General features: G+C 53.6%; 1 protein-coding gene across 5 annotated transcripts; it reads left to right on the top strand.

Moving 5' to 3' along the window:
- The first annotated feature begins 468 nt into the window (after positions 1-468).
- VWCE (von Willebrand factor C and EGF domains) lies at positions 469-27653 on the top strand. Of its 5 annotated transcripts, none has more exons than XM_088789624.1 (20): positions 469-1130; positions 3593-3687; positions 3809-3898; positions 4227-4355; positions 6644-6760; positions 9016-9132; positions 10009-10137; positions 10797-11239; positions 11320-11413; positions 12703-12785; positions 14262-14349; positions 15855-15940; positions 17317-17434; positions 17861-17946; positions 19328-19424; positions 20536-20618; positions 21730-21820; positions 21902-21984; positions 22339-22429; positions 22838-24771. In XM_088789624.1, the coding sequence occupies exons 1-20, from the start codon at positions 1021-1023 to the stop codon at positions 22891-22893; spliced, it is 2286 nt and encodes a 761-aa protein (XP_088645750.1). In that variant the 5' UTR covers positions 469-1020; the 3' UTR covers positions 22894-24771. The 5 variants fall into 5 exon arrangements, with proteins under 5 accessions (XP_088645750.1, XP_019609642.3, XP_019609641.3 ...); XM_019754083.3 differs by lacking the exon at positions 22838-24771 and adding an exon at positions 25072-27653 and having other exon boundaries at positions 479-1130; positions 17861-17926; positions 19332-19424; XM_019754082.3 differs by lacking the exon at positions 22838-24771 and adding an exon at positions 25072-27653 and having other exon boundaries at positions 479-1130.
- Positions 27654-27782: the final 129 nt, after the last annotated feature.

Genomic DNA, 27782 nt, shown 5'->3' with positions numbered 1-27782 from the left:
TGTTGGCACACTGTTCATTTTGGCCACCAATGTTAAGGACCTCAGCGACAGGCTGTGGTAGCCAGTGTGAAGGCCACTGTGAGGCAGGACCAAAGGAACTGGGGTTATTTAGGTGGGAAGTAAAATCACTTCCTAACAAATGTAGTGATTCACTACCTTTTGACAGGTAGTGACTTCCTTATCCCTGGAAGTATGTAAGCAAACCTAGCCTAATTGTGTCCAGGTGGCTGGGAGACTCCTGCAGAAAACAGAAGGTAGAATTTCAGCTTTCGGGTCACCCCTGCAGCTTTCTCCCAGCTGGGTGAGCCTGCCTACCACTCTCTGACTGGCCTGGGGCAAAGAGTAGCCTGTGTGTTCAATACCACCTAGTAACCCCTGACTAGGGGCAAGTGGGCCACTGACCCCTGCACCCAGGATTAGGGTGCAGACCTGCTGGCAGACTTGGGGCCGGCCTAGAACTGCCCAGCAGCGAAAGGACCCCGAGTCCTGGGCACGAATTGATTTCCATTTTTCCCACCTTCTGATGACACAGGCATCTTGGGCTCCACTGAGACCAGCAATGCCAGGGACTCGCCGCCTCCAGCGCCAGCCTTGTTCCCAAAGTCTCTTTCCTCCCTGGGCCTCAGTCTGACGCCCACAGCACTTCTCAGGGAGCCGACTCCCAAACCCCGGCAAGGGGTGTGGGCCTAGGGCGAAACCCCGCCCCCAGGGGTCCCTGATCTTTGACCCCGCCCGGGGCTCAGTGCTTCCCCGAGAGGACCAGCGGCGGGCGTCGCTGCCTTTTGTGTTTCGCTCAGAGGTGCCAGAGACCACCCCCCAACGCGGTGCCCCGCGTCCCCTGGCGGCCCCCTGCCCCTCCTCTCGGCGTCTCCAGCCCCCCTGCTCTGCTCCGCGTGCCAGCTCGGGGCTCGCTGGTTTGTTCCCCGTGGCGCCAGGAGGAGGGGCGAGGGCCGGCAGCCCCCTCCTCCGAGCGCCGAGCGGGAACCCAGCGGAGCCGGGGGGGACGCACCGCCGCCGGTCATGTGGGCCGGACTGCTCCTCAGGGCCGCCTGCGTTGCGCTCCTGCTGCTGGGGGTCCCGGCCCGCACCTACACCGGGAGGAAGCCGCCCGGGCACTTCATGACCGAGAGGTAAGCGCTACGCGCCACTCCCCTACCCCGCGGCTGGGGCGCTCCCGGCGTGGAGCGGGGAGACGCGGAGCAGCGCCGGGAGCCGTCGGCAGCCGTGGATTGGGGCTCCACTCTGGGGCTCTGTCCATGCGCGGGCGCAGCCCTTGGGGGCTGGACAAAGAGACAGCAGCTTGTGCCTCTGGGCGGGTGCCTGTTCTGCGCCCCTGTCCGGGGCTGTACTGGCTGAGACGTGGGGGAGTGGAGATCCAGGCGCTGGGTTAGCCCATCTGAGCCTGCCCTGGAGCGTGGACTCTGAGCGAAGGAAGGCAGGGAAGTGCCACCTGGTCTTCAGACTGGCTGGCTTCGCTGGAGAACGTGCCAGTGGCTCTGCCTTGGCAGGGCCTGCCTCCCCCCGTGGCGCCGGCCACTTCGGGGCTGGGTGGGGGGTAGGCTCTCCCTGTGTTTAAGCTCCGCGCACGTCGTGGACCTTGGCACTGCCGGGGTCTCTCTAGGTTATGTTTCGGTTTCCGCCTGTGTGTGCGCGGACGGGTGGGGGTGGGTGACGTTTGTCCCTTTGCTCTTTCCCGATGGATGCCGCCCTCCCTTCGGGTCTCCTGGCGGAGGCCGGCAGCAGCGGCTGAGCGCGTGTGTGCGTGATGCTCCCAGCGAGGGAACACGGTGTCAGCGGGCGGCCTGGCCCGCGGCCACTGGCTCGGGGGGCGCTCAGGGGGCGGCCCCGCCAGGCTCGCAGCTCGCACGAGTGTTCCGCCACCTCCGCCAGTTCCTGCTCAGATCGGCTGGCTCCGCGGCGTTTCAGAGCTTTCCTGCCACCTGTCTCCCCACCTTGGCCTGACCTAGGAGACCCCTTGGGGCGCTCGGTCCCTGCCCACCTGAGGGTGTGGCTTCACCAGCCTGCCAGGCATCTTAACATCTGCCACTTTGGTGGCACCCCTGTCCCTTTCAGACCCCCGTCTGAGGAGCTGTAGCCGCCGGCTCTTTCCTAGACTGTTGCCACAATGGCTCCAGCAACGGCAGTGGGTGAGACTTCATTGCCAGTTCCCCCACCCAGGGCCCCCTCTTTTTCTGTGATGACTTCAGAGACCAAATAGGCCCTCTTTGGGGGCTCTAGGGCCTTTTTCTGCAGACGTTTCTGTACTGCCCTGTGCCCGAGCTTTCCTTTCCACACTGCTTGCCACATTTGGCAGGATTATTCCGCCCAAGAGTGGGGTGGGTCTGTCTTGTCCATCCATGTCCCCAGCCCTGCTGCTGTGCCTGGCACACGGTGGGTGCGCTAAGACTGCCTGACAGGCAGAACGTTCCCATCACCTCCCCACGGTGGAGCGCAGGTGGGGAGGGGTTTCTCGTCCCTATTGTATTGCATGGGAATTCCCAGTTGAAACCAGGCAGGACTGCATCTCCCTCTGCCCAGCCCATCACAGCACGAGTTCCAGTCGTTTTCTCCATCCCCCTGCAGGCCCGTGCCCTGTGCTGCCTCTGCCTGGAGCACCCTCTCCCCTCCTGCACTCCCACCGGCTACCCCTGCTCCTCTCCCCTGCCTCAGCCCAGATGCTGTCCTTCCAGGAAACCTCCCCGGACTCTGCAGAGCTCATAGCCAATCCCTTGTAGCACAGCCGTGCTGTTGTTACTGCCCAGCCTCCCTGAAGGCGGGGAGGTGGCTTGTTGGTGGCTGTGCTGCAGTGCCTCACCCAGCATCTGGCACACTGGGTTCTCCTTCACTCCTTTAGGTAGCTCACTGGCGTCCCCAGCTCTACTCCAGAGATGTCACCTCGGGAGTGACATCTCTCTAGCCCCTCTGTGGCGGCCGTCCTCCTTCCTCTTTTCTGCTGGCTTCCCTTCTCAACTCTCCCCTCGACAGCCATACCGAGCACCTACTATGTGTTAGGCACTGCTCTTGGTGCAGAAGTGAATGAAAAAGATGAAGCCCTTGTGCTCAGGGAATGGTAGGGGAGACAGACAATGAACAAAGCGACAAATTAGTAAGTAATGTCCTAGGAAGCGAATGGTATTAAGAAGAATAAAACAAGGTAAGGGTGCACAAGTAAGGGCCTCTCTGAGAAGCTGACAGGTGCAGAGAGACCTGGGTAAAAGGAGGGAATGAACTGGATGAGTATCTGAGGATGAACCTTCATGAGAGGGAAGTGCAAGTGCAAAGGCCCTGAGGCAGCCATCCCTTGGGCTCTTCATCCATTGCCGTCTTTCCTCCTCAGTGTTGAGGGCCCCTCTGAGGCCCCTTTCTCCTGGCCACTCTTTGCCCTGTGGCAGGTACCTGTAGGACACTGGTAACTTTGTCCTTGTCCTGTCTTCAGAGAGGCTGTCAGGGTCATTTTTCTTTGGGAAACTTCCCACTGCCCCTCCAGAGGGTCTCAAGAACTGTTTGTTGACTGACTTCCAGACTGGCTGGGAGGCTTTCACTGCTCTGTAGACCAATCAGAACATGGAAGGTGCTCTCTCCTCTCTTGCAGACGCCGGCTGGGCCCCCACGTCTGCCTCTCGGGGTTCGGGAGTGGCTGCTGCCCTGGCTGGGCACCCTCCATGGGCAGTGGGCACTGCACCCTTCGTAAGTGCCTGTCCCTGTGCCCCAAACATCCTCCCGGGCAGGGCATTCATTCCCTGGGCTGGCCTGAGGGGCAGATTGGGGGCTCCAGCCCCCACTCCCTCACCTGCATTTCTCCTCTTAGCCCTCTGCTCCTTTGGCTGTGGGAGTGGCATCTGCATCGCTCCCAACGTCTGTTCCTGCCAGGATGGAGAACAAGGGGCCACCTGCCCAGGTAACGGGTGGACCAGGGCTGATGGGAAGAACTCTGTTAACACTGAGATTATGTGCTAGACACCGGGCACTTGTGTCCTATCGTATCATCTTCAAACAATGCTGTTAGGCAGACATTCTCATCCCTATTTTATAGATGAGGAAACTGAGGCACAGAAGTTAGTGGCTCACCCAGGGTGACATGGCTAGTAAGTGGCAGAGCTGGATTTAAACTCAGGCCTGTCTGCCTCCAGAGGCACCTTTCTCACAGAATTCAGGAAGAACCCCGGTGAGGTGGGGGTGGCCAAGACGTCAGCGTGGTGCATGCTCATGTGGGTGGTGCATTTCAGACGCCCACGGACCCTGTGGGGAGTACGGCTGTGACCTCACCTGTAACCACGGTGGCTGTCAGGAGGTGGCCCGAGTGTGCCCCGTGGGCTTCTCAATGACAGAGACAGCTGTCGGCATCAGGTGTACCGGTGAGAGCCCTGGGAGCAGTGGGGGAGGGTGGGTGGGAATTATGCCCCTTCCTGTCCTGCTAAGATGGTCTTCAGAGAGATGATGCCCGAGCAGAGCTGAGCCAGGATGAGCTCTGCAGTTTGAGAGTGGGCAGGGAGGCATGTAAACCAAAGGAATAGGTCCCTTCTGCTATTTCACAAATATTTATAGAGCACCTCTTATGGGCCAGGAACTGAGCTGGGGGGCGGGGGGCCTAGACATAACAGTCCCATGTGATGGGACCATAACTGGTGAAGTACAAGGTGAGACTGGAGATGGGTTGGCCATGGAGAAAGTGACATTTGGGAAAGTGACATTGGAAAGATGAGGGAAGCGAAACTCAGAATTATTTTGTAAAAGTATTATTTGTTCGTGACTTTAAAAAGTTCCTGCCCCGGCAACATCTGTTACCTTCCCCAGAGGCAGCCACTGTGACCAGTTTCTTGCATCTCTTTCCAGAGAGGTGAAAGCCCCCTTTTGAGGTTTGATGTTGTAAAACTCATGTTTCTTCCCCAGCATACAAAAGTAAAAGATAACTCATTATGGAACATTTGGAAAGTAAAAGAAGGCTAGAAAGGTGAAAAAAACCCCAGCATGTCCTGGAAGGTCCTACCCAGAGTATTTGTTACAAAAATGAAGTTACTTTTTCTGCCCTTTTCCTTGGGGTGGGGGTGGGGGTGTTTGAGTGTGTACCTGTGTATAAATGTGTATTATGCATGCATATCTTTCTAATGTTTTATAAAATTGGATCACATCTTATCTATAGTTTTTGCTCATTATTTTTCTCACTAAACTTTATATTGTGAGTACGAAATAGTCCTTACAACATAATTTTAAACAGCTGCATATGTGGCTACTGTAATTCAAGTACCTAGTTCTCTGTTACCCCTCATTTAGCCGATCTGCAGTGTTCACCACTATAAATAATGCTGCAATAAAGCGCTTCTTGTTGGCGTCTCTGATTATTCCCAGAGGGAGAACTGTTGGGGTGAAGTGTCTCATGAAAGGGGTCTTGGTGCTGGGGGCTCGATGAAGTCGTTTGTCCTCTCTAAATGTCTTTCCTGAAGAGTGCTTCCTGCACTTCTTGTTGCAGAGGCAAACTGGACCAAGGAAAAGGCAGAGGACAATGGCAAAGTGAGCGCAGGGCAGGAGGCACTGGCCACAGCCACGTGCGAGCCCAGTGGAATGGGTTTAGTCAGGGTACTCATCTTAGAAGTGAGGGGCGTGGTCCGAGGGGGCGTGGTCCGAGGGGGCGTGGTCCCGAGGGCGTGGTCCCGAGGGGCCTGCCCCTGGGAACAGCGAGTAAGGAGAACGGAGGTGTCCAGAGGGGATGGGGGCCAGGGGTGGGAGACTCAGGTGCAGACTGCAGTAGGCAGAGCTGGTCTTGTAGGTCCTTCAGAGCCATGATTCTTAGATGAGGGAGAAATGCCACGGGGCAGGGCTGGGGTTGTCTCTCCCAGCCCCCTGACCCTTCAGGCCTGAACCGCCCTAAAGCACTACAAGGATCCAGTCTCCCCATCCTGGGCAGGAGCCTTGGGGATTCCTTGGTGCTCCACAGTGGAGCCTTAAGCCAGCTCTGCAGCCCTGCCTCCCACTTCCCGACAGGAACCCAAGCTTCAGCCAGACTGCGCCCCAGGTGTTTCCTGTGCTGCCCAAGCCCCTCCGACTCTCTCCATTTGGGGGCCCCCTCCTCCTGATGCCTCCTGGTCCTCTCAGCCCATCTGTCCTCCAGCACACTCCTGCTGTGGCTGGGCGTTCCCTGGTGGGGCATATATCACCCAGCCACGTGTGGTCTCGTGGGTGTGTGCCGTGGCTCCGACATTATCAGACTGTAACCATCTGGAGAGTCACCACTGTGCCTTGTGTACTCAGTGGCTCTCCGCCAGGCCTGCTGCATACAGGCGGTGCTCAATAAACATTTCAGGGGATTTAATCAGCCTTCCTGCCCACTGTCTGCCCTAGTGTGGATGCGCTGCATGTGGGGCCATCAGAGACAGTTCTGTCTCAGCCATCCTCTCTGTCATCTGGTCTGCATGGGTCACAGAGGAGGGGCCTGACCCCTTGGCCTCTTCTCTCTGGGGTTTCCCTTGTAGCAGGATGACTTTCCCTGTGCCTGGTCTTGCTTCCCTTGGGTGGTGGTGGAGGTGGGGGTTCCACCCTGCTGAGGGCAGGCCAGTGTGGGCACAGGGTCTACGTGAGGCAGATTTTTCTCCCTGCACCTCAACCACGTTGAGAGTGGGCTGTGCAAAGGTGTTTTCTCTCTCCCCAGACATTGATGAATGTTTAAGCTCCTCTTGCGAGGACCACTGTGTGAACACGGAAGGCGGGTTTGTGTGCGAGTGTGGGCCGGGCATGCAGCTGTCCGCCGACCGCCACAGCTGCCAAGGTGAGCGGCTCAGGGAGGGGTAATGATGCCGTCACTGCTGCTGCTGGGCTCCGATTTTGACCTCGTGGCCCTGCCAGGCACAACATGTGCTCCACCTGCGATGGTTTATGTGACCACTACGGTCTTCTGAGGGAGATACTGTTATCATCCCCACTTTACCGAGGGGGAAACTGAGGCTCACCCAAGGTCATTCTGCTAGTAATGGTCTAACTCTAGGGCCCTGGCTTTGAACCAGGACTCCCTAGAAACAGCTGCTGCCATCATTGCAGGGTGGAGGGAAGAGGGTGAAGGAGAGGCCCCAGGGAGAGCCAGGGGCAGGGCAGAGCGGACAAACCAGAGGAAGGAGGCCACTGCAGTGAGACAAGGCTGACGGGGGGGGGGGGGGGGGGCGAGGGCTCAGGACTGTGAGCACAGCTGTGTGTGTGTGGTGGAGAGGTGGGGTGGGGGTGGCAGCGTTCATTTGTTCCAGCAGCCCCAGTCTGGTGGGGAGCAAAACAACAGGGTTGAGACTATGGATTAATGCTGTGGGGACCCAGGGAAGAGAAGGAATCTCCCTTCCTAAGTGAGTAGGATGAGAGAGATCTTTTAAAATAACTACTCATTCTTTTAAGATGACTTTTATTTACAGAAGTTAGGTAAGGAAATACTCTCTCTTAAACAAAGGCAGCTAAGACAAAGGTTCCCCCTTGATATTGCAATATTATTTTCTGTGTATTTGAAATTTTCATAAATTGTAAAAAAAAATTTTTTAAAGTCGCTAGCTCCAGGCTGTCTCTCCCACTCCTGTGCTCTGCGGTCCCTAGAGAATAACCCTGGTGTCATAGGACACTATAGCAGGCCACTATACCAAAATACCACAGACTGGAGCCTTAAACAACAGAAACGTATCCTCAGTTCTGGAGGCTGGAAGTCCAAGATCAAGGTGCCAGACCATTCAGTTCCTGGTGAGGGTCCTCTTCCTGGATTACAGGTGGCTGCTTTCTAGCTGTGTCCTCACGTGGCAGAGAGAGAGCTCTGGCGTCTCTTCTTCTAAGGGCACAAATCCCATCATGAGGGCCTCACTATTCAGAACTCATCTAAACCTAATCACCTCCCAAGGCCACCTCCTAACACCATCACATTGGAATTAGGGCTTCAACATACGAATTGGGGGGTGGTGGTGGTGGACAATTCATTCCTAACACCTGGTTATCAATCTGCTGAGTGCCCTGCCCGCCTCTCCCCAGTACATGTACACACACACACACACTCACTCACTCACTCACACTCACAGAGATGATAAGAGATGAGCAGTTCATAGTCCTGAACTATTGTACCTGGGCACTCTGCTAAGCACTACAGAAGCATGCCTTCATTTCATCAAAATTATCTTATGAAGTTGGTACTGTTTATTTCCATTTTCCTAATAGGAACACTGAGACTTAAAGAAATTACATAACCTGCCCAAGATCGTGTTAGAGCTGGAGTTCGAACTCAGTCATTCCTCTGCTTGCTTTTTCCCCCCTCAGCAATCTGGCTTGGAGATCTTTCCACATCAGGGTCAACAGACCTGCCTTATTCCTTTCAAACTGCTGCCTGGTACTCTGCAGTGCAAACATTCCATAGTCTCTACTATGTTTTCTCTTACTGATGAGCATGTAGATTATTTCCAGTGTTTCACAATATCAAATACCGACATGGGGAAGCTTTGGCAGAGGAGGTGCTATAGAAGCTGAGTTTTGAGGGATGAGTACGAGCTTTCCAGCCAGACAAGATGGAAAGGCAGTGCAAGTGGACAAGAGAACACGGGCAAAGGGGGAGGCCCACAGAAGCATGGGGAACTTGGGAGATGGCAAGAATTTAAGCCGGGGCCAAGGTCAGGGGCAGGGAAGGAGGTGGGAAAGGCAGCCCAGGGTTCCTGAGCTTTGGTGCAGTATTGGTGCTTGTGCGAGCCATGGAGGGGCAGTGGCTGGGTCAGAGGTGCCCTTTGGTCAGCATACCCTTGAGGCTGTGTGGAGATGGCTGGGGAGGAGCACAGGTAGAGCCGTGGAGATGCATGAGGCTGTTGCTCTTCTCCAGAGTAGAGACAGAGGTGGTCTGGGCTCGGGTACGACAGTGGGGGTGGAGAGAAGTGGGCAGTGATACACTGAATGAGAATTAAGTTGGTCCCCCACGCCTCGAGTGGGGCAGGAGATGGTGATGAGAGATAAGAGGGGACCATATATCTCCCAAACTCCATGGAACAAGAGCTCCAGCCTTGTCCTGTTCCCTTCTAGACACTGACGAATGCCTGGGGACCCCCTGTCAGCAGAGATGTAAAAACAGCATTGGCAGCTACAGGTGTTCCTGTAGAACTGGCTTCCATCTCCATGGCAACCGGCACTCCTGTGTAGGTAAGGTCAGGAGGACCCTATTGTCTTCACACTTGGACTGCCAATCAGGAAGATGGACAGGGTGAGCCCAGGGACAGGGGAAGGTCAGCAGTCTGGACCTCCTGGTCCCCTGGAGCCTGTAAGCTCTCGAGCCTTTGCTCAGAGCCTGCCTTTCGCTGGGGTTGGCACGGCTCCTCATGGAAGACCCTGTCTTGGACTTTTCCTGGCCACATGCCACTTTCATCCTGTTATGTTTGTCTTCCACCCCTCTCCCAGATACACCCCAGGGATTCCTCTCTGCTCACCCATTTTCTTGGCTGCCTTTGCTCCCCTTGGTAAATAAAGCACGTTATGTCTTGGTTCCTCTGGTGTAGAAGGAGACCCCTGTTTTCTCAACCCATTAGCAGAAATTTCCAGAAAGGGATTGCCATGTTTGGCTTGAGCTTGGCTCATGGGTTGAAGGTGGGGTCCCGTGGGCCTGAAAAAAGACCTTGTTCTAGCAGAGTTTGGTGTTTGTCCTGAAGCGGACCTTGAGCAGTGCAGTGATTTTTGAGACTCTTTTTTTAGAAGGGGCCACACCAGCCGACACCCAACACGTGGGATGGTGGAAGGTTTGGAGATGAGATTCCCAGCAGGGCTCGTCCCCTCCAGCCAGCACTTACTCATTGCTGCAGTGCATCCATTAAATACCTACTGGATGTATGAACCTTCCAAGGAGACTAGCATAGATTTCAGCCCCACTCCCAGACGTCCGAGTCACATTCCACACCGTGGGGCAGGGATGGACCCTATAAGAACATGGCAAGGAGACTCCCCCAGCCTTTTGGGCTCAAGGATGGTGGAAACAAGGCTCATTGCCCCGACAAGGCAGCTGTGGGCAGCAAGGCTCTCCTGCAGATGTAAACGAATGTCGGAGGCCGTTGGAGAGGCGAGTCTGTCACCATTCCTGCCATAACACTGTGGGCAGCTTCCTGTGCACATGCCGACCTGGCTTCAGGCTGCGAGCTGACCGAGTGTCCTGTGAAGGTGAGCGTCCAGCCCCGCCTCCTGGGTCCCGGCCCCGCCCTCCTCGAACCAGGCACCGCCCACCCAGAGCCTGACCCTCTTCCGTCACTGGCTGTTTTTGATTCATCTTTCCAAAACTTCACTTTCTTTCCTGCTTCCTCCTTCCACTGCATTATCCATTCTTACTCCCTTTGCACATTGTTTCCCTAACCCTTCCGTTTCCCCCCAAATGGTAAAAAGAAAGAAAAAATGAGCGTGAGAAAGAGCCCCAGTAATCTGGGCTCCCAGGGACAGACGCTTCGCACAGTGGTTAGACCACTCTGCCGTACTTTACCAGCGTGCCTGTAAGACATGTATCTATATGTCATATAGATCCTGAGGTGCTCTTTCTAGTCCGTGGCAAGTTCCCCCAAGCACGTCAGCATGGATGGGAGGCAGGGGACACACTCTCAACCTGTCACCTCGGTCTGCTCATTTGGTACTTTTCCATCAGTCTTGCATGATCATCTGTCTGCACGCCCCAGCAGTTCAGGGTCGAACCGGCAGTATTAGACCTATTATGTTGGTGAGGAAACCGGCCCGAGACATTCAGTGACTAGTGCTGGAGCTGAGTCCAGGTCCCTAGTCCTGCCTCCTGCCCTTGCTGCCTCCCTCAGGACGCCCTTGTGCTTCCGTTTCAGCTTTCCCGAAAGCCGTGCTGGCCCCTTCTGCCATCCTGCAGCCCCTGCAGCACCCTCCTAAGATGCTACTGCTGCTTCCGGAGGCGGGCCGGCCTGCCCTCTCCCCAGGACACAGCCCTCCTTCCGGGGCTCCTGGGCCTCCAGCCGGAGTCAGGACCACCCGCCTGCCGTTACCCACCCCTGCCCTACCCACACCTTCCCCGTCTGCCCCCATGAGGCTGCTGTCCACCCCGATGGCCACCCCAGTGCCTAGTGCCCCCTTACTGGGGACTCTCAGACCTCCCTCACAATTCCTGGAAAAGGCGGTAGTGACGCCTTCCTTGCCCAGGGGCCCCACAGCCCTGTGGCCTGAACCAGGGCCGTCTGCCTGCTGGCACCTGGGAGCCATGTATGAGTTGGGGAGCCGCTGGACCGAGCCGGGGTGTTCCCAGTGCTGGTGCGAGGTGGGTGTGAGGCGTCCTTGGGGCTGCCCTGATCTGGTGTCGGGCCTTGTGGTGATTGGCACTCCTGCTTCTGCTTCCAGGATGGGGAGGTGACCTGTGAAAAGGTGACGTGTGAAGCTGCTTGTTCCCACCCGATTCCTTCTGGAGATGGGGGATGCTGCCCGTCGTGTACAGGTGGGAGCTGGTCCAGTGGAGGCTGTGAGTTCCCCGTATGGTCCCACCTCTTCTCTCCCCCAGCCCTTCTGCAGCTGAAAGGCTGTTCTCCAACTCTTGTGTGCATTTCAATCACTTGCAGGGTGATCCCTGGGCCCTGCCCCCAGAGCTTCTGATTTAGCTCTGGGGCAGGGCCTGGGAATTTCCATTTCTAACATGTTTCCCGGTGATGCTGATGGGTGATGAGGCAGCATCAGCATCACCGGGGAACACGTTAGAAATGCCAATTCCCAGGCCCAAACTGTGGTTTGAGAACCACTGGTCTATGCTGTGATATCCCTCAAGGGGAACTTCTCATCTTCTGGGGATCCCTTCTGAGCTTGATTCATTCATTTATTTATTCCTTCATTCAATGAGTTTCTCCAAGTCTACTCTGCAGTCCCCTTCCTCTTGCCTAACTCTGCTCCTACATCCGGAGGAGTAATTGTAAATTCTGCTATTTCCGATTCCCTCCCACTTGTAATCTGCTTACAATTTTCATTTGCTTCCCGTGGCTGTGGGGATAAAGACCCCACATTTTAATAAGTCCTTCAACAGATCTTCTCAAAACTCACCAGGCACATGCATCGCTGGGGGTCTTGTTAAAATGCAGATTCTCATTCATTGGGTCTGGGGAGGGGCCTGAGCTTTGGCATTTCTACGTGACAAGATGCCCAGGCTGCTGTACTTTTAGCAGCAGTGAAAAAGTCTTCCTAAGGGTTAGAGTGAAAATGCACTTCCTGATTTTCTGAAGGATGATTGTGACCTTTTACTGTGTCCCTACTATGTACTGAGCCCTGAATGTAAAGTGCTGGGTACTTTACATCTGAGGTGGTGGATCCTTCCAAGTCCCCTTCAGGATACTTGGTGGCATTTCCATTTTATGGTAAAGAAAATGGAGTCCCAGAGAGATTGAATGACATGTCCAAGGCCACTCAAGTAACTGAACAAGCAGGCCAGGTTTTTGAACCCAGGGCCGTCTGGCTGCCTTTCCTGTCTTATGGGAATAAAATGGCATGCTCTCAACACAGTTCTGGGTTTATCAGACATGAATGGCACCCTCCTGGGGCTTCCTCTGGAAGTGTCTCCTGAGAGTTCTCCAGGGGTCCTAGGACCACACAGTTTTGGTACCTGGGTCTGCCACTCCTGGGGCACCCCGGCCAGTGAGAGAAGGTTCCAGGTACATTATGCCTGGAAAAGTAATGAGACCACAAGCTTCCTCTGCTTTGAAGAAGTCTGATGCCTCCTACACTCCTGTTTGTCTTTCAAAGGCTGTTTTCACAGTGGCGTCATACGAGCCGAAGGGGATGTGTTTTCACCTCCCACGGAGAACTGCACCGTCTGTGTCTGCTTGGTGAGCATCACAAGATCTCCAAAGCCTCGTGGGTGTTTTGTTAACCTTTGGGGGTTTTAGAGGAAGGGGGAAAGACCGGACGTTAGAGGTGAGCTCACTGAGTGGAGGGAGAGTTCTCAGGTCATGGATTTTGGTTGGAACCCGTCGAGTTAAAAAGCTTGGGAGAGATGTGAAACCTGTAAGTCTGTGGAGTCAGGGAGGCTTCTGCTGAGCAGGAAAGAGCCAACAGGCAAACAGGGTCCATCTGTCTAGGAAGGGGAGGGGATGAAAGTTCCTTGGAAACTTCCCACCAGGGAGACCGTTTTTCTCTCCAGGCAAAATATTTTCCAGCATAATAAAGGTATCTGCATTTGGGAGGGAGAAGGTTCATTACCAATTCAGCTTGTTGAGAGTATTTTGCATTAGGCAAATTTATGCCTCCAAGAATAGTTATTAAGCACCTACTACGTGCCAAACACTGCCAGATGCGGTCACATGGATTCAATTATGAGCACCCAGTGTGTACCAGGTGCAGGCGTTGGTGCTTTTCACCTGTTTCCTCACCTGAGGCTCCTGGCAGCTCTTCAAGGTCAGTTGTACTGTCCCAGTTCTACAGATGAAAAGACTGAGGCTGGCAGGGAACAGAGCTGGGATCTGAGCCGAGGTCTGTCTGCGTCCAAAGCCCAGGCTCTGTCCACCAATCCTCGCTGCCACCTGTGACCCTCTAAAAGCAGCCCCTAGTCTGGCAGTGATGGTGGAAGCTGCACTGTAAGGTGGGAGGTGGGACATGTAGACAGCCACCACCACCCTTTGTTGAGCTCTTTCTGGGTGCCACACATGTGCCGTGGCCAGCGCGTTTGTGGATGACCTCATTTCATGCTGTCCTCAGCATCCCCCAACAGATAGGAAGACCAAGGTTCAGAGAGCTGAGGTACTTTGCCCAAAGTCACACAGCTCGATAGTGGAGGAGCAGACACTGGAACTCAGGTCTGGCTGACTCCAACGCCAGGGGCATTTTTGTCTTAACTTCCAGTTTTTTAAATTTAATTTTAGATCTGATTCTTTGAACAGATTTGAATAGATCTGGTTCAAAAACTCAGATGCACAGGAAGGTGTCTGTGAGTCGCCTCTGCTCCCTGCTTCCTCAGCACCCTTCCACAGCTGCCCTCGGCCGTGGGAGGGAATGCTATGGGAGGCGAGGCGCGGCATTGTTACAGGGAAGGCAGCGTGCTCTGCTCTCTGGTCTGGCCCTCATCTTGGAAAGGGAGATATTCTAAAACACCCCATAATAAATGCCGGGAACTGGGTCCCTGCAGAATGTCCTTGTCGTGACCACAGTGGCTTCCTTTTTGAGGCTTTTACATTGGGCAGGAAACCTGAGGTGTGATGTGACGTGGGTGGGAGATGAGCTGGTTCTTGATGGGCCTGAAGGTGCATCAGAGCCTGGCTCTCTTCCTCTCCCCTCCCCCCACCCACCCCCATCTCTTGCCTCCGCAGGCTGGAAATGTGTCCTGCATCTCCCGCGAGTGTCCTCCTGGCCCCTGTCAGACCTCCCTGAAGTCCGACTGCTGTACTTGTGTTCCAGGTAAGTGACTCTTTGGGTGGGGGGAGGGGCGGAAGCGTTTAGCTTTTTTGTGTGTTGGGGGAGGGGTGTCTTTTGAGTATGCTTTTGTGGGGTGAGGTAAGTGGATGAAAGAAGGAGATTCATTTTTGCTTTAGAAACTCAGATCAATTGAAGCATTTCAAAGTGTCCATATTAATTGGGCACCTACTATGTGCACAATAGTTTGGATACTAAACTGGGCTCCTAGCCCGGCCTGCCCCCTGCCCTGGGAGACACCTTCAGCACAAGCAGCAGTGGGTTGGAGTCCACTCTTGGGCATTGCTCTTTCTCAAGCCAGGGAGGAGGCCTCCCTTTTGCCACTAATAAGTTCGTTCTTTGTTAAAAGTGTGATTCTCTTTCCTGAGATGACCTCATCATTGTCACAAATATTTCTTGCCAGCTCTGTGCCGTTGTTGTGCAAGGTACATGCCAGCCCTTGATCTTAGTGAATCCATATGACACTGCCCTGAGGGAGTACTATTCATAGCCCCATTTTATAGATGAGGAAACTGAGGCTCAGAGAGGTCAAGTCACTGCCCAAAGACACACAACCAGTTAGTACATGAGCAGAACTTGAACTCAAGTCCACCTGATTTCAAAGCTGGTGTCCTTTTAAAATTTCTCTTCTTAACTTTAAATGTTATATTTTAATTAAAAATATTTTTGAATAGGCAATATACCATGTTTCCCCAAAAATAAGACCTAGCCGGACAATCAGCTCTAATGCATCTTTTGGAGAAAAAATTAATATAAGACCCAGTCTTATATTATAATTATATTATATTAAAGACCCAGTCTTATATTGTAGTAAAATAAGACTGGGTTTTATATTAATATTTGCTCCAAAAGATGCGTTAGAGCTGATTGTCTGACGAGGTCTTATTTTCAGGGAAACACAGTGGTCCCTTCCAGTTAGGAACTGTTATCAATTCCATTGTACAGATAAAAAAACTGAGGCTTAACAAGCTTGAGTATGGTGCCCAAAGTCACTGCCTAGAGAGTTACATAGGTGGGAATGAACGCAGGGCAGTCTGACTAATGCTAAGTGGGCCTGCACAGGTTTGTAGGCTGTTTTTACCTGTGGAGCATCTTCGGATGAGAGGCTCTCACTGCATCCTCCCAACCTCCCCTGAGGGCATGGTTCCCAGAGCTGTCTTAAGTGTCTGGGGCAGTCTTTTTCCATTTCTTCTTTTCTCTTCCTCTTTAGTTATTCTGGGCTTCCCCTACCTTTTTGGTTAAAGACCTTATTTTACACATGATTCATTTTTTGTCAGTTTTTAAGTATAGCATATTTTCTTGTTGGGAGTTTGGAGGGGAGAAATGTGTGGGTTGCTGGGCGTGGGCTGTGCTGTGGAGTGCCATGGGAGTGTGTGAGCTTCCTCAGGGCCCCCCTACCCATTTCTTCCCCCTTTTCTTCAGCTGTCTTCTAACCCCCCCCCCCAAGCCCCCCAAAGACCTTGACCTCCTTCTCCCTTTTCTCTCTGCAGTGAGATGCTTTTTCCATGGCCGGTGGTATGCAGACGGGGCTGTGTTCAGTGGGGGTGGTGACGAGTGTACCACCTGCATCTGCCAGGTAAGGACTGAATTGGTGGGTGACGGGGAGAGGACAGGGCACTGGACTTTCCCAGGATCCCTTGGCTGGGAGAAGAGGGGCTGCCATGCAGCAAAAGGGAAACTGAGGCAGCAAAGGGACTAAAGTGACCTGCACTCACCAAGGCCTTCCCGCAGGCTCCTTGAAGTTCATCCTTCAGCAGTGCTATTTATAGAGCGCCTACTATGTGCGTGGAGCAATGCTGAGTGCTAAGGACACTGCTAAGCACATGGCAGCCCCAGTCCCCTCTGTGAGGGGCCCCACAGCCTAGGTGGGCAATGGATAGGTTGCCAGAGCGCCTAGCCAGACTGCAGACTTCAGGGGAGCCTTCTTGGCGGGAGGGATGCCAAGGCAAGACCGAAAGGATGCCTAGCCCCTAGCACCAATCAGGTGAGACGCTGAGGCCAGTGTGCCTGGCAGCGGGCACTGCATGAGCAGACTGCAGGAGTCAAGAGAGAGCGTGACGTACATCCATTCTGGCTGGAGCGCAGAACGCGCGGCACACTGGAGTCAGGCAAGAGCGGAGGCTGCAGGCAGGGATGGCGTTTGGGTTGGATTCCAAGCAGCAGAGCCTGGGGTTGGATTCTTGTGCAAGTGATTTTCCAAGGGAGTGCTCTCAGGAGAAACTGGGTGAGAGAAACAGGAGGGGCTGGGGAAGGAGCCAAGTGAGGAAGGGGCTCAGGCTGATATCCTGGGGAACTGGGGAGTGTGAATTGCACTGCTGAGATGGGCGTGTCCTGAGGCCGAGTTGCTGGGCTCTTACCCACCCCCAGCAGCAGTCAGTTGTGTAGACTCCCTTTCTCCCTAGGGAGTCGAACCATCCAGGTACCTGGAAGACACAGCCCCCACTGTCCAAGGGTAGTACTTTAGGGGAAGGGGCCTGGGGGTGTTGGTGACAGCCTCTGCCCCAGACTCAGTCGTGAAAGGCTGTGCCAGCCAGGCGGAGGGCTTTGGACTTGGCAGAGCTGCTGAAGGGCTTTAAGTGGTGGAGTGATGTGATCAGATTGGTGCATGAGAAAGTTCTCTGGCTGCAGAGTGAGAGTAGATTGGAGTGAAAACAGAAAGCAGGGAGCCTGCACAGAGGCTGTTTTGCAGAAGTGAGGGGAAGAGATGCGGGCACTGCAACTAGGGCAGGCAGGGGGACCCTCCAGACAAACAGCTGGCACATTCTCAGGACCCCCAGCCTCACCCCAGCTGTCAGTGAAGGACTCTTCCCTTCCTCTCCCTCCTGCTCCCTGGAGACTTCTTTGTCACTTTTAGGAGGGAGATGGCTGCCCACCAGCCCCCTCTTTAGCCCTCAGATGGCCCAGCGTTGGGGAGCTGCCCTCACTGGCCTGTGACCTTTGGCTTTCTTCCAGAATGGAGAAGTGGAATGTTCCTTCACACCATGCCCAGAACTGGACTGCCCCCGTGAGGAGTGGTGGCTGGGCCCTGGACAGTGCTGCTTCACCTGCCGGGAGCCCACGCCCATGACAGGTGAGGTCCCCAGCCCTGTGTCCCAGGGCTGCGCCCCACACAGGCCAGGATGCCCTCCAGGAGGGAGCCTGCGCTGTACCTGCTGAGACTGTACACTGAGTCTGAGTGTGTAAGTTGGTGTGTGTCTGTGTATAGTGCTTCCTCTGTGTGTGACTGTGTTTCTGAATGCGTATGGAAGCGTTTGTTTGTGTGAGCAGCCTGTGTATACCAGGTGCATGTTTGGAGGGAAAACTTAATGAGGGAGCTGGGCGGGCCGCCGTGGGCAGCCCCTGGGTTGAATGTACACCCTGGGCGCTGTCTACACACAGCATGAGTGAGCAGAAGCGTCTGTCCCTGGTGGGTGGTGCTGTAGGTCCAGTGGGCATTCAGGGCCATCCTCGCCATTTCCGCCCACTTGTCCCTTCTTCCTCGCTGTCCTCTGGCCAGGCTGCTCTCTCGATGACAACGGGGTTGAGTTTCCGATTGGACAGATCTGGTCTCCTGGTGATCCCTGTGAGTTATGCATCTGCCAGGTGACTGACAACCTGCGCGCCTTCAGCTGCTTCCCCCACTGCCCCCCACCCACCCACGCCTCACAACCCTGACCAAGGTCTTCATGGGCCAGGCAGCCCCGAACCCTCCAGAAGCTGGGCCATGTCAAGCTGCCCTCAGGCTTGCTCCCATGCTGTCAAGTTCCATTTTTACAGAAAGGATTGGGACCCAGTTTATTCTGTCCTCGGTAGACCTTTCAGGCCACCGGAGCTTGGCAGTCTGCCTTAAGAATGGTGTGTGACATACTGTGCTTGTGAAGGGAGCTGCTGGCATAAGGAGATGGAATTAGAAGTCCTAATAGCAGGTTTTCGCCGGGCACAGAAACCGAGGGAACTGGGGTGGCCCGTTGTTGAGGCCTTTTCTGTGAAACTGCAGCGTTTCCTTCCTTAACGTGAGTCCTGTGACCTCATCACCTCAGAAGTGGATAAGGACAGGGTGTTTGAGTTTCAGCGTCAGATTGGCAGAAATGCACATAGCTGCTTACCAACAAACACAGTTGTTTCAGCTCATTAAGTACATGTCGGCTTCCCTTTCTACTTTAAGAAAGGTTTTTAGTCCCTTTGGCTTTATTTCCCAAATGAGGCCCCTGCACCGGTGGTATCGTGAGTGTCACCTGGAGCCTGGTAGACACACAGACTCTCAAGGCTGCCCGGAGCTCCCAACTCAGAATCTGCGTTTTACTGCCAGGTGACATGTGCGCACATCAGCGCATGAGAAGCACAGCCATCAGGTCCCTTTGATGTGGCATTTGTTAAAAAGCCTTAGTCCCTGACAAGACTTGGAAACGGTTCACTGGAACTAGAGTTGGGAGGAAAGTACACTGGCTGCCTTTTTTCTCCTTTATGACTGATTTAGGGCACTCAGGTTATAAGAAGCTAGCACAAAAGCTTCATGAGCATTCAGATTCTTAGAAACAAAAGACAGTTTATGTGGCGCTTTGCCTTCTGGAACAGACATTTTAGGTGGAATAGTTTTCTATAAAAACAGGATTTGATTGTACGCCATAGGTTTGGGGTGAGCCAGGTTTCAGGGAAACCCTGAAAGCAGAATTGGGCTGGGGTGATGGTGCAGCCTTGGCTGCTGCAGGAGAGACAAGAAGCCGAGGACACCAGACCCCGGCTCTGACCTTCCCTCTCCTTGGATACGGGAGCCTTCTGGAGGGCTTACATCCCTTCCCCAAGTAGCTGGTCCTCTTTGTGGGGGACCTGCCACCTCCCACTGCATCACAGTACCTTTAGGACAACCCTCGGGCAGTTTGCCAGCATTGCCCCTTTTCAGGGGGGACTGGGAGGGTGGAGTAGGGTGTGGAGGCGGGGACTGGTGTCACAGGTGGGGTCCTGGTGAAGTTCCTCCTTCCTTCAGGCAGATGGCTCAGTGAGCTGCAAGAGGACAGACTGTGTGGACTCCTGCCCTCACCCAATTCGGATCCCTGGACAGTGCTGCCCGGACTGTTCGGCAGGTAAGTCTCTGCCTGTGTGTGTGGGAGGCTGCATTGCACCCTCCTGGCCCCCATCGCATGCAGGCTCAGCCTGCACCAGGCTCCCTCGTGTGTAGTACCACACAGGCTTCATCTGGGGTCATCCTCACAACCACCCCATGGGGAAACCCCATTTTACAGCAGTAGAAACAGGCTCTGAGCCGTAAAGCAGTTTGCCCAGGGCCAGCCCTGCCTGGGTGCTGGAAGCAGATGTGAAGGTGTGCAGAGTCTAGCCTGGGAGGGGTGACAAAGGAACCAGACCTGTAAAACAATGAGAGAAGAGTGAGGGAAAGTAAAAGTGATACTTTATTTTCTATGGTACTTTTTACCTTTTCCATTGTTTCAAAAGTAACTTTTTATTGTAGAACATTTAGAAGATACAGGAAGCAAAGATTAAAAAAATTTTTTAAAAGGGCCCACTGCCACATTTAACCTCATGGTTTTATCTTTCTAGTCTCTTTTCGTGATATAATATCTATATCTATATCTAACATATCTGTCATATATATATATACACACACACACACACACACACACACATACACATATGTATATTATATATTTTTCTTATAAACTATTTCCCTACTGTTCATCACCTGCTTTTATACTTGCTGGTATATGATAAGTATCATCAGGTGGCATCATGCAGATTGGGCCTCTGCAGGTATTGACTGGGAAGCAGAGAAGGGAGAGGTGTAGGGGAATGTTCTGGAAGGTGGGGTTTGGGTTTGGCTGAGTGAGGAGGAGCAGAGAGGATGACTGTGGTGCCAGGTGCCCAGGTTGTGTCTCCCTGTCCCTCTGCCCTGGGCCTACCTGGTGAGGGGTAGAGGAGGAAATGCTTTATGCTGGGGACAGCAGGGAGGTGTCGGGAAACCCTGAGGTGAAGACACTCTGACCCCTCTGATGAATCCCGCTCAAAAAAGTCAGCACCCAATCCAGATGTGTGTTCTATCCCATCCCCGACCCCTGGGGTGACTGCCCCAGGAGTGGTTGGCCTGACCTTTGCTACCCAGATAAGCCTGGGGCCTTTGCCCTGTCACCGACCATGGCCCCATGGCCCTGGCTGGCACGCACCCTGTGCTTCCTCTGGCAGGCTGCACCTACACAGGCAGGATCTTCCACAACAACCAGACCTTTCCATCTGTGCTGGACCCGTGTCTGAGCTGCATCTGCCTGGTACGGCCACCCAGACCTGACCCATGTCTGCGGAAACTCCCCAGGGACTGCCACCAGCTCCTGAACCCTGGAGGCAAAGTCCAGAGACCTCCAAGAGAAAGGTCACTTCTGGGTTATGGTGACAGTCGGGCCCTCCAGCCCTGCCCAGGGTGAATCTTTACCTAGGGCTAGAGAACTGTTTTCACCCTTCCCGGCTAATGTACTCTTCTCTCATGACCAGGGAGGGTTTTGGGGGCCTGTCCTTACAGTGTGAAGTGTGGCCCAGGGGTTCTTGCTGAGGGTGCAGGTGAGGGAGTCCAGCCCACGGTTCTGTCCCGGAATCTGGAACCTACGCACATTCTCCAGCTCTTGCCGTGTGCCAGCCCTGCTGTCAGCCCTGTATACTATGACCTCAGTTAGTCCTTGGGAGAATCCTAGGAGGTAGACAGCACTATCATCTCCATCTGCTACGTGGGGAAACCGAGGCACAATGAGACAAGTCCTTTGCTTCCGATCCCACTGGTAGTCAGTTAAAGTGCCAAGAATGGAATCCTTGTACTCTGAACTGGTGCTCAAAACCCCAAACCATACTGCCTCTCAGTCTGAAAAAGCGTGTTCTTTAGTAATATCACTTAGTATTTGGAACATGGAGAAAAACTCCTGATTGTTTGTCATGCTGAGAATGTTTAATGCCCACGGAGCTTCTTTGCTGGTGGTGGGTGCAGACGCAGTGTGGAAAGGCACAGAGTCTACAGAAACATTGAGAAACTCGGGGTAAACATCTCTGGCCTCTGAGTGGCCTTGTTCATTCACAGCCATGTGCTTCGGGCAGCTTTGGTTTCTGGGACCTTCTTCCTCTTGGGGTTTTGGTGCTTATCTTGCTTGGGCAGGTATGGATTTGTTCAACAGGTATTTGTTGACAGATGAGCTCTGTGGCCAAGGCCCGGTCCTTGGCCTGCGGGGCTTGCGTTCTAGGAGGAAGACAGACTCTGAGTGAACAACCCCCCTCCCCTGCCCCCACCATGGACCTTGGTGGACTGATGGGCACTCAGGGGCTGTGTTACCTGTCCTTCCTGAGTGTCCCATCAGCTGCCCAGAACGAAGGGCCTTGTGCGTTTTCTGTGTCCTGCAGCTGGGCTCAGTGGCCTGCTCACCTGTGGACTGCCCCATCACCTGCACCTACCCTTTCCACCCTGACGGGGAGTGCTGCCCGGTGTGTGTAGGTGAGTGGGACCAGCCACCCCATGTCTGAAGCTCCTGAGTGGGCCTTGGCTCTCATGGGCCTGTGTCTCCCTCTCCTGCAGACTGTAACTACGAGGGAAGGAAGGTGGTGAACGGCCAGGTGTTCACTTTAGACGATGAGCCCTGTACCCAATGCATGTGCCAGGTGAGCTGGGAACCCAGGAGCTGCCCAGGCAGGAGCTGCTTCTTGCCTTTTGTCCCTTTGCAAAACTCGGAGCCCCTTAGCCAGCATAAGTCCAGCTTCTTCCTGCCTTTCTTCAACTTGAATTAGCTACCAGAATACCTTTGGATTTGACAGTATTCTCCCTCTTTGTGGTTTTCTTAAGGCAGCCCTGCTGTGTTTGGCTTCACCTGTTGTTCAGGTGAGGGCCAGGCACTAGAGCCTCTGTCCCTGGATCTTTCCTTGGGTCCTGCTGCTGGTGCAAGTGGCCCTTGGGGGTGCTGCTGTGGGTGGTGAGAAGCTCTAGGCGTACTCACTTACGTCCTGCTGCTTCCCTAGCTGGGAGAGGTGAGCTGTGAGAGGGCCCCCTGCCAGCGGGCCTGCTGGGACCCTGCCATGCCTCCTGGGGACTGCTGCTCCTCCTGCCCAGGTAAGTGTGTCCTGGAGTTTCTCCACTGGGCTGGATGTGAGGAACGCAGGCTCAGAGAGGGAACGTAGCTTGCTCAAGGTCACACAGCCAGCCCTTGGTGAGCTGAAACCTGGGTCTGGGCTTTCCTACCCTCACCTGTGCTCCTCATGCCACACCATGATGTGCTGTGTGACAAGTTTGTTTGTTTACGGTGCCTTTTTCTTCTCCATTATCTTCTTCCTTAATTCTCCTCCTCTGCTTTCTTCCTTTGTGAGAAATTGGAATTTAGGAACTGAATCAGCTTTGCAGAAGAGTAATTGCTAATACCTATTAAGCACTCATGAAGTGTCGGGGAATCAGATATCTTATTTCATTCCCTTTTCACAGCAACTCTTTGAGATAGGTACTATTATCATCCCCATTTTCCAGGTGAGGAAGCTGAGGTGCAGAGAGGTGAAGTGACGTGCTCAAGGTCACACAGCTGAATGGCCAGGAACTGAGCCCAGAGTCAATGCTTTTAGCGTCTACGCTGTCTTGACTCCTGAATATTATTCCCGTCTGTTTGTCTTTCTCTGTCATTAATGCTCGTCCTCGTGGATCATGTTACAGAGGTATGAACAGGACACAGACAACCTGCTGTAACACACAGTTTCAAAGTATTGATGTGGCCCACAGCTGGTCATGTAAAAATCTCCCAAATATTCTGGTTTGCTTACCCCTGTCTTTTTGATTGACATTTAGGTGGTTCCTTTCTTTCTTTTTCATTCTGTCCATAATGGACCTACTGTGAGAAATCTTTGGTCAGACGACTTTTTTCCAAGTTTTGCGAGTTGTGTTTGGACCTTGTGGTTAATAGGCGGAGGAACTGGGTCGTTGCGTGTCGGCATTGTTTGGTAACTGGTACACGGTGACGACGGCACATTACCAGATGGAGTCCTAGAGAAAGAGAAAACTTACCATCATGTAGCTGGTTCCCTATATGCCCACCAACTCTACCCTGTATGTTTTGAATTTAATTTTTCCAATTTAACATGTCTGTAAAGTACCTCAAATGTGGCTCTTTTACATTTTTTAAACTTCCAGGAAGACAGTTAATTTTTCCGCTGATTTGTGGCCTGGATTTCCTCATGTATAAAATATCTTTTAATGCCTTTGGGCTTTTGAAGAGGATGTTCTATACTTAAGGCAGCTCTTTAGATCTGCGGATAAAGAGCTGCTGTCAGGACTGGGGGGCTGGGGATATCCTGAGCCCCGACAACCATTACTTGGGGAACCATCGAGTGCTTTATAGAGTCTTCTTCAGTTTAACCACTGCCAACTCCTCTGCAAGCTGACAGATATTATTGCCCCTGCGGTCTAGGGACTATTCGTTCACTAAGGTGCCAGGCAGTGTATGGAGCATTGTACCTGTATGATCTCATTTCAGTCTTTCTGGGAATATTCGAGAGTGATTGTTGCTGTCATTCATCTTCCCCATCTTTGCAGATAGGGAAGCAGAGGCTCAGAAAAGTTAAGTGTCTGTCTTAAGACTGCGCTCAAGTGGAGGGTGTCAGATTCAGGACCACGTCTCTCTGATCCCTTACCCCCTGCTCTTTCCCACTCTGCTTTCCTGCCTCCACATGGAGAAACTGAGGCGCAAAGAAGTGAGGTACAGAGCCGGCTCCTTCTGGAACATAGCACTGCCTCAGCTTTGTTCTCTGCATGTCTCTTCTTAACAAGAATTCTTTCTAAGGAGAAACCACTGTTTATTGAAATAGAATATGAATTAGCTTTCTTTCGACAATTAAAAAAAAAACTTTTTTGAGGTGTAATTTACATGCCATACAATTCACGCACTCCAAGTACACAAGTCAGTGGGTTTGGATATATTCACAGAGCTGTGTGACTGTCCTCTGATGATTTTTAAAGGGTAATTGGTCCAGTTTTTTAAAAATCTAAAGATGTGTTTTGACCACATCTGCCTGCTCCCTGATCATGCCTTTATCCAATACTCTTTCTTCTTGGGCTTCGTTTCTCTCCATGTTCTTTTTGCCTCCCCTCTTTCTTCCTTTACTTCTCCCTCCCGCCACTGCCGTGTATTAGGCCCTCATGATGTGCCAGGCTCCAGGCCGAGACTTAAAAAAAAAATGTTTTCTCAGTGGACTTCATGTTTTCAGAGCAGTTTTAGGTTCACAGCAAAATTGAGTGGAAGGTACAGAGAGCTCTGGGGCACCCACCTCCACACACGCACAGCCTCCCCACTAGCAACACCCCACAGCAGAGGGGACATCTGTTACCACTGGTGAACCTACACTGACACAGGATTATCACCCAAAGTCATAGTTTACATTTGGGTTTAGGCTGAGACTTTCCACATACCGTTTCATTCAGTCCTCAGAGCGGCCCTGGGCAATCCTTACTGTGACGCCCATCTTACAGATGAGGAAACAGAGGCCTCGCACGACGTCACACAGCCAATGCCTGGCAGAGCCGCTTTGGTGAACTGCATCCCTCCATTCATGTTTTGTTGGTCTCCTCTCCCTGGAGGCAGGAGCCGGCTGGTCCTCACCTCTGTCCCCAGTGCAGCTCATCTTGGGCCTCTGTCCCCAGTGCAGCTCGTCCCAGAGCTGCCTCAGCCACTGGGGAGAACCACTGTGCCTCTTGTTCCCCCCACCTCTCTCTAGATTCCCTGGAAGAAAGGCGGGGACTCTCCCTTCAGGGAGACGTGGAGTTCGGCAACTTGGCTCGGAGCCCCCGTGGAGACACGGAGGCCCCTGGCAACTGTAGCTCCTGCCCGGGGACTCCAGCAGCATTGCGTCAGAGGCCAGAGCTCCGTGTCCTCCAGCTCCTCTTAAGAACGAACTTGTCTTATGTGCAGACTTTACCCATGAGCCCCTCAGGAGCCCCGGCCTCACCCTCAGCCCCTTTGGGGCCTAGGGGCACGCTATCAGGGGAGCCCGGGGCCTCCCAGCCTCCTCCTCGATCCTCACCAGGGCCATCAGTTTCTCCAGGAGCCTCCACTCTACCTCCAGCCTCTCTCGGGGCTCCTGGGCCACCTCCTGTTACTCCAGAGCCTTTGTCCTCAGCCTCTGGGGCCCACACAGCGTCCAGACAGCCCTCCCTGCCTGCCACCGTTCTGACTGATGCTTCAGCCGTTTCCACAACGGGCCCCAGTCCCCCAGAGACCCCCGTCGCCTTCCTCAGGCCTCGCAGACTCTCTCCCACCACCTCCAGACTCTCTGCAGCCCTTGTGGCTCCCATCAGCCCCGCCCCCCAGCAGCCCACAACAGGGACCTCAAGTGAGGAGGAGTCCACCGGGTAAGAGCCTGCACTTCAGGGCCATGCTGACAGGTACTGGACAGATGAAGCTGCCAGTGGTCTCGGGGGGCCAACGGGGCGCACTCCTGCAGGGCTTCTGGCGGGATGGAGAACTCCCAGGGCTGATGTCGCCTTGCTCCCCAGAACCACTCAGAATGCGCAGTGAGAACTGAGCAGCGCCTTCTCCAGGGGCTGCACCCGCCCTGGACACTGCGCCGTCTTGTCTTTCGAGGAAGGTTGGGCTGCTGAGCTCCTTCCTGCGGAGGAGGAGGGTGAGAGAGGGCCTGGGATTCCACCGGGATTGTGCCACCAGCCCTCACTGTCCTCACCTGAGGTTTCCTGATTAAAGACTGTCTCAGTCTCCCCCAGGCTGCCCTGCTCATTCACTTCTGACTTTGAAAAGGTGGGAACACTTCACGCTATGCCCATGCTGGTAAAGTGTATCCCACCTCAACCCCCAGCTTGGGAGAAAAGCCTGCCCCAAATGGGGGCTGGGTTGGGGAGGGGTCTTGTGTAAGTAAACACCTGGTGGCTTTTGATGCTGGGAGACTTCTAAAGTGAGAAGGAAAAAGACGAATGGAGAGGGCTTTGCAGGTTGGGTTCTCTGGACAGGAACCTCTGACGGGAAGTAGCAGGCAGTTCCTTAGGGCGCACTCCTGTCATCAACACCTGTGGGCTAGAGACAGGGAGAAGTCAGGCTCCCCTGAGGCCCAAGGCCGCAGCCAGCCCCTTCTGGGAGCTCTGAGGCTGGATGGCCCTTTAGAGTTGTCCTGAGGTGGGGCATAGGGTCAGGGCTTTGTGTACCCAGGTTGACCAGTAATTCTATCTGGGCTGCCCCAGGAAAGCGGTGTGACCTTGGGCAAGGCAACTCCCTTCCGCCAAGGCAATTCCTTATGAGGGTTGATGGCCGAGAGCTGTCAGCCAACAACCTTCCCAGCAGCTAGAGGACTAAATCTGTCAATCCTGAAGGGGGTGTCTGCGCAGTGCAGCCTAGTTTCCATGATGGAAAGAGGACAGTGCTATCATTCATGGAGGGAAGTGAGATGGGGGTGGAAGACAGAGAACAATGCTGTCACCATGTCACCAACCTGCTACCACTGAAAACCAAGGGAGCTGTAGAATAAACTGCAGCCCCCACTGCACAGACACCACCCACATTTGCCCAGGCTACCCTTCCCTTGGCTCTTCTCTGACCTGCTGCTCACCACATATCCCAGGTGCAGACGTCTGCAGTGGTTCCTGGCTGCAAAGGCCACCTGGAGTATCCAGCCCAGCTGTTAGTGTCGTAATGGGGTCCTAACCTGAGTATGGTGGCAGGTATAGTGAATTTGGAGTTAGGAGCATGGAAAACAGACCTAAGAGTTATGAAGGACTTGGAGATCATTTTGTCTGGTTAGACACAAAGGGTAGTGATTAAGAGTGATGTCTGGACAGCCGGATGGCTCAGTTGGTTAGAGCGCGAGCTCTTAACTACAAGGTTGCCGGTTCGATTCCCCCGTGGGCCAATAAGCTGCACCCTCCACAACTAGATTGAAGACAATGAGCTGTTGGTGGGACGGCCAGATGTCTCAGTTGGTTAGAGCAGGTGCTCTGAACAACAAGGTTGCCGGTTCAATTCCCGCATGGGATGGTGGACTGCGCCCCCTGCAACTAAGATTGAAAACAGCGACTGGACTTCGAGCTGAGTTGCGCCTTCCACAACTAGATTGAAGGACAACGACTTGACTTGGAGCCGATGGGCCCTGGAAGAACACACTGTTCCCCAATACAAAAATCGTAAAACAAAAACCTCCTGATTTTGGAGGTTCTTAGATGAACGGGCCTGAAGACAAACCACAGTAGGTTGTGAGTGAGGATAAACTTTCAGAGGTTTAAAAGTATCTTTCATTAACTTATTTTGAATGTGCAGTACGTCCACATCCTTAGAAATAAAAATATGTAAAATTGTGTTCAGTGAGACATCTCCCCCATCCCACATATACCCAGTTGCTCCCCTTCTCTTTTCTGTGGTCTCTGGTTCCTGTGTGCCCTTTCTCAGTTCCTTTGTGTATATGGAAGCAAATCTTATTTTCTTTCT

The sequence above is a fragment of the Rhinolophus sinicus genome, chromosome 14 (assembly GCF_057876585.1).
Source record: "Rhinolophus sinicus isolate RSI-liver-muscle chromosome 14, RSI-T2T, whole genome shotgun sequence".
Taxonomy (NCBI): Eukaryota; Metazoa; Chordata; class Mammalia; order Chiroptera; family Rhinolophidae; genus Rhinolophus; species Rhinolophus sinicus.
The sequence above is the reverse complement of the archived record's forward strand: the minus strand, read 5'-3'. Positions and strand labels throughout refer to the sequence as shown.